The sequence below is a fragment of the Podarcis pityusensis genome (genome assembly GCF_964106645.2).
Source record: "Podarcis pityusensis genome assembly, chromosome: 2".
Taxonomy (NCBI): Eukaryota; Metazoa; Chordata; class Lepidosauria; order Squamata; family Lacertidae; genus Podarcis; species Podarcis pityusensis.
Window position 1 is genome coordinate 31,217,990 of NC_138029.1, and position 12,957 is coordinate 31,230,946.

A 12,957-nucleotide genomic window follows, 5' to 3' on the forward strand; every position below is an offset into this window, starting at 1 on the left:
CAATGTTCTGAATTCTACTCTGTTAGGAGAGGCACCTGTGGTTTCTATCTGGGGTGTTCTGCTTCTTCTGTTTGCTAGTCAAACCTGAGTTCAGTCCAGGCGTTCCTTAGGTGACAGAGTAATCCTTTTCCCCTTACATTGTAGTGCTGACTTCCCTATCGGAGGAAGTGGCAAATCTCAGGCCTTCCAATTATAGTTGTACCTTGGATCCCGAATGCCTTGCGAATTGAATGTTTTGGATCCCGAACGCCGCAAACCCGGAAGTGAATGTTCCGGTTTGCAAATGTTCTTTGGAACCCTAACATCTGACATGGCTTCCGCGGCTTCCGATTGGCTGCAGGAACTTCAAGCCATGCCTTGGTTTCTGAACGTTTTGGAAGTCAAACCATTCGACTTCCGAGGTACCACAGTATAGGTCTTCATGGTGATTGTTTGTTACAATGTGGCTAAAATTGTTCCAGCAGTTGGAGAAAAACTAAAATATGCCATCTTCTCTTTTGTAAACCAGTTCCCAATTTCACTGCAGGCTCTTTTGAGAGCTGAGCCATTTTTAAGGGTGTGGCCTATAGAATGCGGGGCACAAATATTTTCTTAGTGATTGATTCAGGGGAAATTAAATAGCAGGTGAACTGGGTTACTGGGTAGGATGTTTATGTGGGAGAAACAGCAGTGTAATCCTATAATCAGGTCTACTTGTAAGTAAACACTGTTTAGTTCAGGGGGGCTTACTTCCACGTATGCGACTCTTGGATCACAGCCCAAAATAATTTGAAGCGACTATAGAGGTGATTTGAGAGATAATCAGTACAGGTAGCTGAAGGGCAAATTAATTGATTTGGAGCAGGATCTACTTTGGAGGTAATTGACTTGAAGAGGAACTGATTTGGGGTCATCTGGGGTAGAGAGAAAATGAATGGAAGAATTTTATCTGGGGTGATGTGCATGGGTTGATTCGTCTTCTGTGACCTTGCAAAGTTAAATTTGCATTGTATAGAAATAAAACCAGCACATGCCAACTTGTGTCTATGAACCTGGGCTGCAAATCCTTCAACCTACCTAGCCATGATGCTACTGCTTGACACCTTGTTAGAATTTTAAGGGGCACCTTTCACAGTGAATGCTCTTAAGTCCTTGGTTTGTCTTCTGGGAGGCAGGTCTTCACCGTGTTGAGGAGTGAAGATTGTTGGGCCCAGCAAAAAAAGAGAGGTATGCTAATGGGGTGCATAATGGTACAGTGGTACCTCAGGTTACAGACGCTTCAGGTTACAGACTCCGCTAACCCAGAAATAGTACCTCGGGTTAAGAACTTAACTTCAGGATGAGAACAGAAATCGTGCTACGGTGGCTCGGCGGCCCCATTAGCTAAAGTGGTGCTTCAGGTTAAGAACGGACCTCCGGAACGAATTAAGTACTTAACCCGAGGTACCACTGTATTTAGAAACATGCTTTGACACTGATTGAATTGCAGAAAAACAGGCCTACTAGACTAGACTTGGGGTGTATTTATTTTGCAATTTTTAATCCATCAGACTTTCAAAGAAGTGAGTTTCTAGTTTGCATGAGGAGAAAAAAAAATGATGTATGTATGAGTTCTGTTTGTTAGCTGCTGCAAATATAATAGGGTGGGTGCGTGGGTGAGATTTCAGGCCCAGGGGTTCTCTTGCCTCCATTCAAGCTTCTCTAACTAGGCCTCAGGACTCCCATCCCCAGGCCATGTGACTCACCTGCCCTGCTTCACACCCTCTCCCCCCCCCCCCCGCTGCAATGTGTCCTTGATCTCTGATAATGATTTCTTGTTTACCTGGGATAGAGAAGCCTCTATATTGAAACTAGCCTACTGTATGCAGGTAAAATGTATGTTTACTGTTCTGCCTGCTTTTGCCTCTGGTCCCGCCTACCACTGAAATGGGACCCCCCCCTTCCATGCAGCTTTTAGGGTTTCCTGTGTTTTTCTTGTAGCAAGGAGACAGCATGGGTGTAGCTGCTCTCACAAATTTATGCTGCTTAATCCCACCTTTGGGAAAATGGAACTTGTGGACACACTCCCTGCTTGCCCAATACAGAATACAGTTTGGAACGGTGTTGCAGCATTCTGAGTTAAATGCAGATTCCCTGGAAATGGTGTTTGAAATTGAATTTGTGGTGGTGGCAGCTTTATATAGTGCTCTCGGTGTTTCATGACCCTTTAGAAAATTAAAAAGAGGACAGGTTTATGCCCCCAAAAGTGCTTGCAGCCCCAAATGGGGAGACAGGAGTATTGTGAATAGAGATGGAGGCAGGAGGATAAACAAAGGAGAATATTTGTCATAGTCAAATATGTAGGCTGCAGAGGGAAGGGGCTTGTGTGAGAGGCTTCGTGGGGGAAAAATTGGGTTAAATGCTTTCTTTTCCAGCTCTGCCCCACCGAGCAAAGTCCCCTTGCTAGCACGGCCTCTGCCATCCACAAGTGATGCACCATGCCCATAGTGGACAAGCTGAAAGAAGCCCTCAAGCCTGGGCGGAAGGACTCTGCTGACGATGGCGAACTGGGCAAGCTGTTGGCTGCTTCCGCCAAGAAGGTTTTGCTGCAGAAGATCGAGTTTGAACCAGCCTCCAAAAGCTTCTCCTACCAGCTGGAGACGCTGAAGAGCAAATACATCCTATTGAACCCCAAGACAGAAAACCCCAGCCGACACAGGGGCTCTGAAGAGGGACCCATCCGGAAGCAAGGTGCGCCCCTATTCTGGGGGGAATGGTTCTGTGGGAATGGGGGTGCATGTGTGCCCGGCCTCGCTGACTTCCCCTGTTCTTCTTCCTCTCTGACAGGCAGTGAGCACACCTTGGGAGGAGATGGAGTTCCAGCCCCGCAGAAGGTCCTCTTCCCTGTGGAGCGCCTCTCTCTGAAATGGGAGCGGGTGTACCGTGTCGGAGCCGGTCTCCACAACCTGGGCAACACCTGCTTCCTCAACTCCACCTTGCAGTGTCTGACGTACACCCCACCTCTTGCTAATTACCTGCTTTCCAAGGAGCACAGCCGCAGTTGTGAGTGTGGGGTGTTTGGTTGCATGTGGAATGGCTGGTGCCCCTTGGCAAAGCTTGCATGTCGTCTGTCTCTTTTCACTTAAGAGCTGCAGGTAGCAAAGGCTTCAGCAGCCTCCTGCTTTTCATCTGAGTGCCACTCTGCTGAGGCTTTCATGAGAGATGGGCCAGGAACAGCAATGCATAATGGTCAGTCCTTAATGGTAGTAAAACAGGAGCACCACGGCTAAGAAACTGAACTGTGAATCGCAGTGTTTCTGGTTCAGATTTTGCTGTGCCATAAACTGACCTTTGGTCAAGCTGTTCCCTTTTAACCTCATCCTCCCCATCTCTTGTATGGCTTTTATAATGCCCAAAACTACCTTTCAGGGTTGGGATACACATTATAAAAAGACAGTGCAAGTGAAGTGCTTGTGACCACTTCAAGCTGCTGTGCAGAAGCTTAAGTGTTACTATAACCCTTTGAAGCCACTCCAAAATCCTGCACAAGAGAAATTGGACCCTCATCTTTTTGAGTCTTGGTTTTCTCACAGCCACAAAAAAATCATGTTCTGTTATGCTGCAAATCTGCATGTTTTTCATTGGAAAGAACATTTACTCCATGCAAGGGCTAAAAAATTTCTTATTCCGTCGTGTTCCCCTCTTTTCAGAAATTGTCTCGGGGTTTCAGCGAGGGGAGAAATTGAAACATTTTGGTTTGAAGCCTGCTTTTTGAATGGATTTCTTGTATGAGAAAATGCTTCCTGGGAATTTATAGTATTAAAAAATATGCTTCCACTTGGCTGTGTTTGGAGAGAGGGGCTTGAACGATGGAGCATTATTTGGCCCTTGTTTCCCATGTTGTCAAAGTCTTGGGGCACCCCTTATGACAAGAGGGGGCTGTATTGTGCCCAGCCACAAGAAAGGGGTTGCATTGTTATGTGAGCTTGAGGAGGGGGTTCTGCTTGAAACATGGTGCTGGTGGGAATGGGAAAAGATGGTGTGTGGATCCAAGGTCAAATAACAGGCAGTGCGCCTTGTCCCCTCCACAGTTCTGCAGCTGGCAGTTCCCTTGCAGCCCTGTGCACTCATCCTTGCAGTCAGGGCCTGGGAGGCTGTGCTAACAGCTGCAAAGGAGCAGAGCCAGCACTTGGTTGCACGAGAACTGCTGCTCTAAGCATCCGACTCATCCTTGTTAGAGGAGCGCTGACTCCTAGTTAGGGGAGTGGACCTGAATGGAGGGAGGCGGGTGGACAAAAGATGTCCCTCCCCAAAAAAGGGGAGGGATGAGGAGGAACTGTTTGGATTAGGGCAAATACTGCTTTGCACCTACTTGCCGGCTTGTTGTTCAGGCTTGAGAAATCTCACACATGGCTGTAGCGTTTTGGTTCCCTGAGCATCTCAGCCTAGTGGACTGCATTTCTGAGTACTTTATGATGTGCGTGCAATGGGGCTAGGAAACTATTCCCTGCATCTAAGTGGTCTGTTCATGTAAGCTATTCTAGCAAGGGGTTGTTGATGCTGTGACCATGGAGGAGATGCCTGCACAAGCGATGGGGATCCTGTGCCCCTCCAAATAATGTTGGGCTCCTAATCCCATCAGCCCCAGCTAGCGTGGTCAGGGGTGGTGGGAGGTGGGAGCCCAACAGCATCTGTGGCCCCACATGTTCCCCACCCCTAGCCTACAGCTAAGTGCAGGCTCTGCCCTCCACTTCAATTTGTGCATTGATTATATCAGTGAGTAGCTTTCCTTGTCACCTTAAATTGCCTCCAGCAGAGAAGAGGCAACTTTTTTCTTGATGCGTATGCAGCTACTTCTGCAGATGGTTAATCATGAAGCAAGAGCGGTACATGGCCCTCAATGCCCGCTTTTCTCTTTCTTTTCCTTTGTCGCCATTGGCCAGCAGGTTATTTATTTAGTAATGGCTGCCAAAATGCCCTTCTCCTGGGCTGAGCTCTACTCATGGGTTTTCTGGCTCTGTGAGAGTTGCTCCGTCAGACCTTTGTCCGGTGCAGCCTTTGCATGAATTCATTCCTGATCTCTTCTCTTGCAGGCCACCAGGGAGGCTTCTGCATGATGTGCGTTATGCAGAATCACATGATACAGGCTTTCGCCAACAGTGGCAATGCCATCAAGCCGGTGTCCTTCATCCGAGATCTCAAAAGTAAGCAGCTGAGGGAGCTTTGTTTTGATGAGGCTGTACAGTGCTGTTGTGATGCATCTCACCAGTACATACAGGGAAAGGGTCCAAAGATCTCTTTGTTTGAAGTGTTGACTGTAGATCGTGTGTGTGTGTGTTTGTATACGCATGCCATACACTGCATTGAAAAAGCCAGGTGCGCAGATCTCCCCATTGTGGAGCTAAGTCTGAAGACGTGGCAGCTGGGCGTGCAGATAAATAAATACATAAATAGATTAGAGCTATTTTTGGTGCTTCTTTCGTTTCTTTTAACCATCCAACTGAGGTTGCCGGTATTTAAGAAACTACGAAAGGGAGATTGAAATGCGCTATATGCTGTCCCCATCAGCATTTTGCTTAGTTATGTTGAGTTCTGCAGAATCTAGAATAGTTTGAGGTTGTGTGCGCGCACGCGCTAATAAGCTTCATGTAATTCCTGTGCCCCGGTCAAGTGTCAGCGATGCCTGTTACCTTGGCATGAGCTTGACCTGTGCTGGGCGGGCATAGGAAGCCAAACTTCAGAGTCCTTTTCCTCCGTCTGGCAGAGATTGCTCGTCACTTCCGCTTTGGCAGCCAAGAGGATGCTCACGAGTTCCTGCGCTACACCATTGATGCCATGCAGAAGGCCTGCCTCAATGGTTACACCAAGTATGCACAGCTCCCTGTCTCTGGGGTTGGGAGGGTCAGGGCCGTACTTTTCACTTGGTCACAAAGAGATGGGCAGGTGGAGATCTTGCCACCTTCCCCTGTTGTGCAAGCAGCATCTTGGAAGCATGAACCTTCACAGGTGGAATGTGGGTGGGGGAAGGGGGGGCATGCTGGGTAAGTCACCACTCAGCTAACGGTGGCTGCTTCTCCTTTGCCCAAGGAAGCAAAAGCTAGTAATCCTCCCTGGAGAGGAAAGCCCTAAGGGCTGCTTTTGTGTCCCTGCCACTGTTGAGGCCCCATATTGCTTCAGGAAGGTGTTCTCCACTCTCTCCTTAACCCTTGGCTGCTTTTCTTCCCAGGCTGGACCGCCAGACCCAGGCTACCACATTGGTGCACCAGATCTTTGGCGGCTACCTCCGATCTCGTGGTGAGCACAGCTTTAGCCCAGTACCTTTCACGCCCTTTAGGCTTGAAGCGTTGACCAAGTCCTAGTGATAACTCTACAACTCCAGCTTTTCCTTCATTGCCCAGCTGCGCTTCTGCAATGCCCACCTGACTTGTGGGCGCACACAGCTGCTGATGTCCCAATACCGGGAGAGTTTCCTGTGGGCTTCCTTTGGCCTCTGCCCAGGTTTTGAAGAGGATATTGGGAATCGGGGGATTTAGCTGCTTCCCGTGCTGGTTTTGCTAGCTGCCGAGGTGGAAGCGTTGATGTCTCGGAAGTCCCGTTGTGAAATATGACCTTGGCAGGCAGCTGAGGCCATGAAGAGTAGGCAAGCAACTGTTCTGCTTTCTTTGCAGTGAAATGCTCCGTGTGCAAGAGTGTTTCGGACACTTACGACCCCTTCCTGGATGTGGCTTTGGAAATCAGGGTATGCCAGTGTTAAATCAACGCTTTCCCCTTTTATTTCTTTTCCATGGTAGGCCTAAAGAGGGACATAAGCCGGCAGGGGATTTGCAAATATGAGCAGATTCATGGTGCTTTCCTACTTATACATGAGCGCTGCGTGTAGGGAGGCATATAGCATGCACTGAAGTGTAGCGAGCAAGTGGCATATAGGTACTCGGTTGCCTGTGCACGGCTGATGTATAGAAAATGATAATAATGATGGGGTGGGGTGGGGTGGGGAACCTGTGGCCCTCCAGATGTTGTTGGACTTGCCACCCAACATGGCCAATAGTGAGGGATGATGGGAGTTGGAGTCCAACAATATCTGGAGGGACAGAGGTTCTCCATACACTGGGCAGGAAAAGAAAAGGGCATCCCATCTAAGCTAAGCTAACAGTAGCCGGGGAGGTAATGGGTGAATAGAACCACTTCCTAAATAATAATAATACTAATAATAATAATAATGTATTATCTATTATTTATACCCCGCCCATGTGGCTGAGTTTCCCCAGCCACTCTGGGTGGCTTCCAATTGAGTGTTAAAAACAATACAGCATTAAATATTAAAAACTTCCCTAAACAGGGCTGCCTTCAGATGTCTTTTAAAGAGAAGATAGCTTCTTATTTCCTTCACATCTGGAGGGAGGGCATTCCACAGGGCGGGCGCCACTACTGAGAAGGCCCTCTGCCTGGTTCCCTGTAACCTCACTTCTTGCAATGATGGAACCGCCAGAAGGCCCTTGGCACTGGACCTCAGTGTCCGGACTGAACGATGGGGGTGGAGACGCTCCTTCGGGTATGCAGGACCAAGGCTAAAGAACTAAAGAGACAACGTTAATAATAATAATAATTAATAATTAATAATAATTAATAATATAATGATGACAACAACAACAATTTTATTGTTTATATGCTGCCCATCTGTCTGGGTTTCCCCAGCTGCTCTTTTCAGAGCTTACCTGAGTGTAGGTATAACCTGAGCTTTGGTGTGATTTCTGTATGAATGTCCCTTTTCTGTTTCTGATTACAGCAGACTGCCAACATCGTGCGGGCATTAGAGTTGTTTGTAAAGGCTGACGTGCTAAGTGGAGAGAATGCCTACATGTGTGCCAAGTGAGTTGCCTTCCTCTTGACCTATCCATCCCTCCTGTTTGGCACCTTTTCTTTTGCATAATGACGCCTTTATTTATTTATTTATTTATTTATTTATTATTTTAAAAAACAGAAGCGTATTTCTAGAATGGAAGTGCTAACTTATGAGGTCAGGCAAATATGTTCTGCTCCACAGCTTCAGTAACTGCTGACTCATGCTTTTAAAAAAAAATCTGTAGGAAAAAGAAAAGGGAGGGGACTAGGCTCACCTCTTAGCTATTTCCAAAGTGATGAATTGGGTTGGTGGTGGGAATAACGAAGCAGAAGAGAAGTTTGGGTATGTATCTTCACAGTGTGTGGTGTGTTTTTTAAAAAATTGGTGCATCTGCCTTCTACAGTGGTACCTCAGGTTACAGACGCTTCAGGTTACAGACTCCGCTAACCCGGAAGTAGTACCTCGGGTTAAGAACTTTACCTCAGGACGAGAACAGAAATCGCATGGTGGCAGCGAGAGGCCCCGTTAGCTAAAGTGGTGCCTCAGGTTAAGAACAGTTTCAGGTTAAGAACGGACCTCCAGAACGAATTAAGTTCTTAACCCGAGGTTCCACTGTACTTGAAAGCAAGCCATTTCCCTGATGGTTTCAAGGCAGCCTGCAGGGCAAAGGATGCTAGCTTCAAATGCAGGGAAAGACTTAATAGCCTTCCCCACCCCCTGGTCTCATGAGGCGGCAATTGTGCATCTGCATAGCAGGAGGGAAGTTCTCAGGGCACCCCCCATTTTCACTGAGCCTTGCAAGGAGGAGCTAGACTTTGTTGATCTTTCCTCTTCTCTGTGCCAGGTGCAAGAAGAAGGTGCCAGCCACCAAGCGCTTCACCATTCACCGGGCATCCAACGTCCTCACCATCTCGCTCAAGCGCTTCGCCAACTTCAGCGGGGGCAAGATCTCCAAGGTGCGTGGCGATCTGGAAAGCGGGGAGGGGGCACAAAGACATCCCTACTCCCCTGGAAGAGGGTTTGGAGGAGCACTCGTGGCTGCTGTCTTTCTGACCTTTTAAGGGTCAGTATAAAAAAGACAGTGACAGAACCGAGAAATTACACAAAACAAATGAAATACCGTGAAAATCCCTGAAACAAGAAGTAATCGACTAGAAATATTATCTTACAAAATTAAACTAAATAACAAAAATCAAGAAGTTTAAGAAAAAAAATAGAAAAACCTAGAATTGAACAAAGCCTTAACGGGATACCAGCTACAAACCTCATTTCACTGAACTATTCAGTTTCCTCAGCAGGAAATAGAGAAATCATAAACCTTAAATGACCAAATTCAAAGAAAGGGGGTAAATCTCCTAAAAATTCTGAAGTACTATAATCCTAGCTGGACCTAGGTGAAGCAAAGTGCAGTAATAAAGGATTGAGGACTCAGAGGTACAGTTTCTAAAACTGAGTTTACAAAAGAGGTTTGAAAACCTAAATGGCAAGTTTTAGACACAGCCCAACTTGAAGAAAGCCAAGCACAGTAATAAAGAATTGAGGACTGAGCTGTGAAAATTTTTGTATTGCCTTTACAAAAAGGTTTAAAAAACAAACAAAAACAACCTAAATGGACAAATTCGAAGAAAGGAATACAAGATAAGCGGTTTTAGATTTTAAACAAACTCAAGAACAGGGCTGAAAAGCTCCCATGGTCTAGATGTTACTGCTGATGTTGAAGACTGATTATAGTACTTTAGGTTTTTTGGGAGATTTACCCCCTTTCTTTGAATTTGGGTATTTGAGGTTTATGATTTCTCTATTTCCTGCTGAGGAAACTGAATAGTTCAGTGAAACGAGGTTTGTAGCTGGCATCCCATTAAGGCTTGGTTGAATTCTAGGTTTTTCTAATTTTTTTCCTTAAACTTTTTGATTTTTGTTATTTAGTTTAATTTTATAAGATTATATTTCTAATTGATTACTTCTCATTTCAGGGATTTTCATGGTATTTCATTTGTTTTGTGTAAGGTTTTTTAAGGCTGGCTTTCTTAAGAGCGTAGAAGTCTCCAAAAACTGTCAGCCTAGGGACCGCTTGTGTTTCCTGGATCAGATGCTGCCTTTGTTTTCCTGTTTACGCACCAGCATTCTCCGCTAAGAGGCAGACTCTGAGCGGGTGGGACAAATCCCCATGGATGCCTTCCCTTTTCCCTTGCAGGATGTCGGCTACCCTGAGTTCCTGAATATCCGCCCCTACATGTCTCAGAGCAACGGTGATCCTGTCATGTATGGCCTCTATGCTGTGCTGGTACATTCAGGATACAGCTGCCATGCGGGGCATTACTACTGCTACGTCAAGGTGAGTCCTTTCGTCTGTTGTCAAAGGGCAGCCTTGGCAGCGGAGAGGGGTGCTTTGCACCCCAGGCTGTGGGGTGGTAATGTGAAGCATTGGCAAGCATCAGTGTGGAAGGCTGAACTGCGTGAATGCTCTAAGTGTGTCTAGCTATCCTCCTTGGAATTCCTGCTATCTCACTGCTGGCATTCGGAGTGGCCAGGCTTTTAATGCTGCTTTCTCCAGAGGTTCAACAGCAAAGAATCTTGGTGATTGCAGATGGTGCATCTCTGGAGCTCTGATGTTCATGTCCAAATGTTATAAGTTGGCTGGAAGTTGTAGGAGGCAGCCTGCTGGAAAAACATTCTCTCCAGCGGGTGCAGAATGCCACAGTGAGACTCCTTACAGGGTCCTCACTGCAGGATCACATTCACCTGGTGCTATACCACTGGCTCCCGTCAGGTTTAAGGTGCTGGTTTTAACCTTTAAAGCCCTATACGGCCTAGGACTCTTGTACCTATGGGACCGCCTCTCCTGGTATGTCCCACAGAGAAACTTACGGTCTTCAAACAAAAACATCTTGGAGGTCCCAGGCCACAGGGAGGTTAGGCTGGCCTCAACCAGAGCCAGGGCTTTTTCGGCTGTGGCCCCGATCTGGTGGAACGTTCTGTCACAAGAGACTAGGGCCCTGTGGGACTTGACATCTTTCCGCAGGGCCTGCAAGACAGAGCTGTTCCACCAGGCCTTTGGCCAAGGCACAGTCTGACCCCCTCCTTTGGTAATCCTCACGGAACTCTAGCCCAATGGTTGCCATTAATTTGATTTTGAACTGATGTTAAAATGAATTGATTTTAGAATGCTGTGTTACTTTTATTGTTGTTAGCCTCTTTGAGCCCGGCTTTGACTGGGGAGGGCGGGATATAAATAAATTATTATTATTATTATTATTATTATTATTATTATTATTTTATTATCTCTAGCACAAGAATTATCCAACCGTTTATTGACCTAGTTGGCATTATTCCTACCCATAGTAGCCAGCCAGATGGCAAAGGGGAAGTTTAGAAGTGGGGTAACTAACCTCCCTAGGGTTATTCTCCAGCTCTTGGTATTGTTATCAGTGCATGTGGATGTTGGATTCTTGGCTATCATGACTTGCAGCCACTGGTACATCTGTTCATGAATTTTGTTTGTTTCCCAAACTTGGGTGCCCAGCTGTTTTTGGACTGCAGTTCCCATCATCCCTGACTTCTGGACTTGCTAGCTAGGGATGACGGGAGTTGTAGTCCCAAAACAGCTGGGGACCCAAGTTTGGGAAACATTGACCTAGTCCCTTTTTCCGATGGAGCTTATGCCTACCTTTGATGGTGTGGAGTGCTTCTTCCCCTCCTGCCTAACGCTGCCCTTCTGTGCTGTGTTGTAGCTACAAATCCTCCTTCCTATCCCATTTTCAGGCTAGTAATGGGCAGTGGTACCAGATGAACGACTCAATGGTGCATTCGAGCAACATCAAAGTTGTCCTCAATCAACAGGCATATGTGCTTTTCTATCTTCGGTAAGTGGGACATGATATGGGACCTGCCATTGGCCACCTCTCTTCATGCCTGTTTCTTGGGGTGCCCTTCAATCCACCCGTCACCTTTCTGCTAATCAAGTGGAGTGGAGAGGAGCAGAAGTCCATTTTTTTTAATGGAGGGAGAAGCAGGCTGGGGTGAACTGGGGGCGATGATAATAACACGGTTGTTGCTAATGCTGGGAAGCACCCTTGCCATTCTTAACCTGTCACTGTTTTAGCAGGGTCCCCAGCTACTTCTGCTGATGTGGTTTCCTTTTCATGTTGCTATGCTGTAATCGCTAAATATCATCTCATGTAAATGATCACAATATGCAGAGGGAAGCAGAGTCCCTGGCAGTGGTGCACAAATAGTACCGTATTTTTCGGACTATAGGACGCACCGGCCCATAGGACGCACCTAGTTTTCAGGGGGGGAAATCAAGGAAAAAAATATGATTTCCCCCCCCGCAGCTCTGGGAGCAGCGGACAGGCTGCACGCAGCCTGTCCGCTACTCCAAGACCTTCTCCCTGCTTTTGCGGGAGGTGGCGGAATTCCCCCACCTCCCGCAAAAGCCCACAGGAGCCCCGCGCGACTCCTGCGGGCTTTTCGACCAGGAGGGAGAAGGGACTGAAACGGCCAGTCAGTCCCTTCTCCCTCCTCGGGGAAAAGCCCCCAAGAGCAGCGCGCTCTTTAAAGGGTGCGCGGCTCCTGCAGGCTTTTCTAGGAGGTGGGGGAATTCCCCCCCTCGTAGAAAAGCCAGCAGAAGCCGCGGAGCCCCTTTAAAGAGCACGAGGCTTTTGCGGGCTTTTGCGGGAGGTGGGGGAATTCCCCCATCTCCCGCAAAAGCCCAAAGGAGGGAGAAGGGACTGACTTGGCCAGTCAGTCCCTTCTCCCTCCTTGGGGAAAAGCCCCCAAGAGCCGCTTGCTCTTTAAAGGGTGTGCGGCTCCTGCGGGCTTTTCTAGGAGGTGGGGGAATTCCCCCACCTCCTAGAAAAGCCCGCAGAAGCCGCGGAGCCCCTTTAAAGAGCGCGCGGCTTTTGCCTGCTTTTGCGCGAGGTGGGGGAATTCCCCCATCTCCTGCAAAAGCCCAAAGGAGGGTTGGAGAGTAGCGGGAGGGCGTCGCGCGCCTTCCCGCTGCCCCCCATCCTCTGGGGCTGGCGATGGGGGAAGCGCTGCTTTCCCCACCGCCAGCCTCGAAGCCGGGTTGGAGGGTAGCGGCAAGGCGTCGCGCGCCTTCCCGCTGCCCCCCATCCTCTGGGGCTGGCGATGGGGGAAGCGCTGCTTTCCCCACC

At 47.9% G+C, this 12,957-nt stretch overlaps 1 protein-coding gene across 3 annotated transcripts in view; it reads left to right on the forward strand.

Annotated features, from left to right (window-relative positions):
- Positions 1–2,393: 2,393 nt before the first annotated feature.
- Positions 2,394–12,957, forward strand: part of USP36 (ubiquitin specific peptidase 36) — a 28,053-nt gene continuing 17,489 nt past the window's right edge. For 2 of the 3 annotated variants that reach the window (XM_080993624.1, XM_080993625.1), the window contains exons 1-10: positions 2,394–2,709; positions 2,806–3,021; positions 5,052–5,162; positions 5,723–5,825; positions 6,185–6,252; positions 6,627–6,697; positions 7,745–7,827; positions 8,646–8,757; positions 9,996–10,136; positions 11,564–11,664. In XM_080993624.1, coding sequence (XP_080849750.1) covers positions 2,457–2,709; positions 2,806–3,021; positions 5,052–5,162; positions 5,723–5,825; positions 6,185–6,252; positions 6,627–6,697; positions 7,745–7,827; positions 8,646–8,757; positions 9,996–10,136; positions 11,564–11,664 — 1,259 coding nt within the window. In that variant the 5' untranslated portion in view covers positions 2,394–2,456. The remainder of the gene's footprint in view (positions 2,710–2,805; positions 3,022–5,051; positions 5,163–5,722; positions 5,826–6,184; positions 6,253–6,626; positions 6,698–7,744; positions 7,828–8,645; positions 8,758–9,995; positions 10,137–11,563; positions 11,665–12,957) is intronic. The other variant, XM_080993626.1, reaches the window with a different exon arrangement.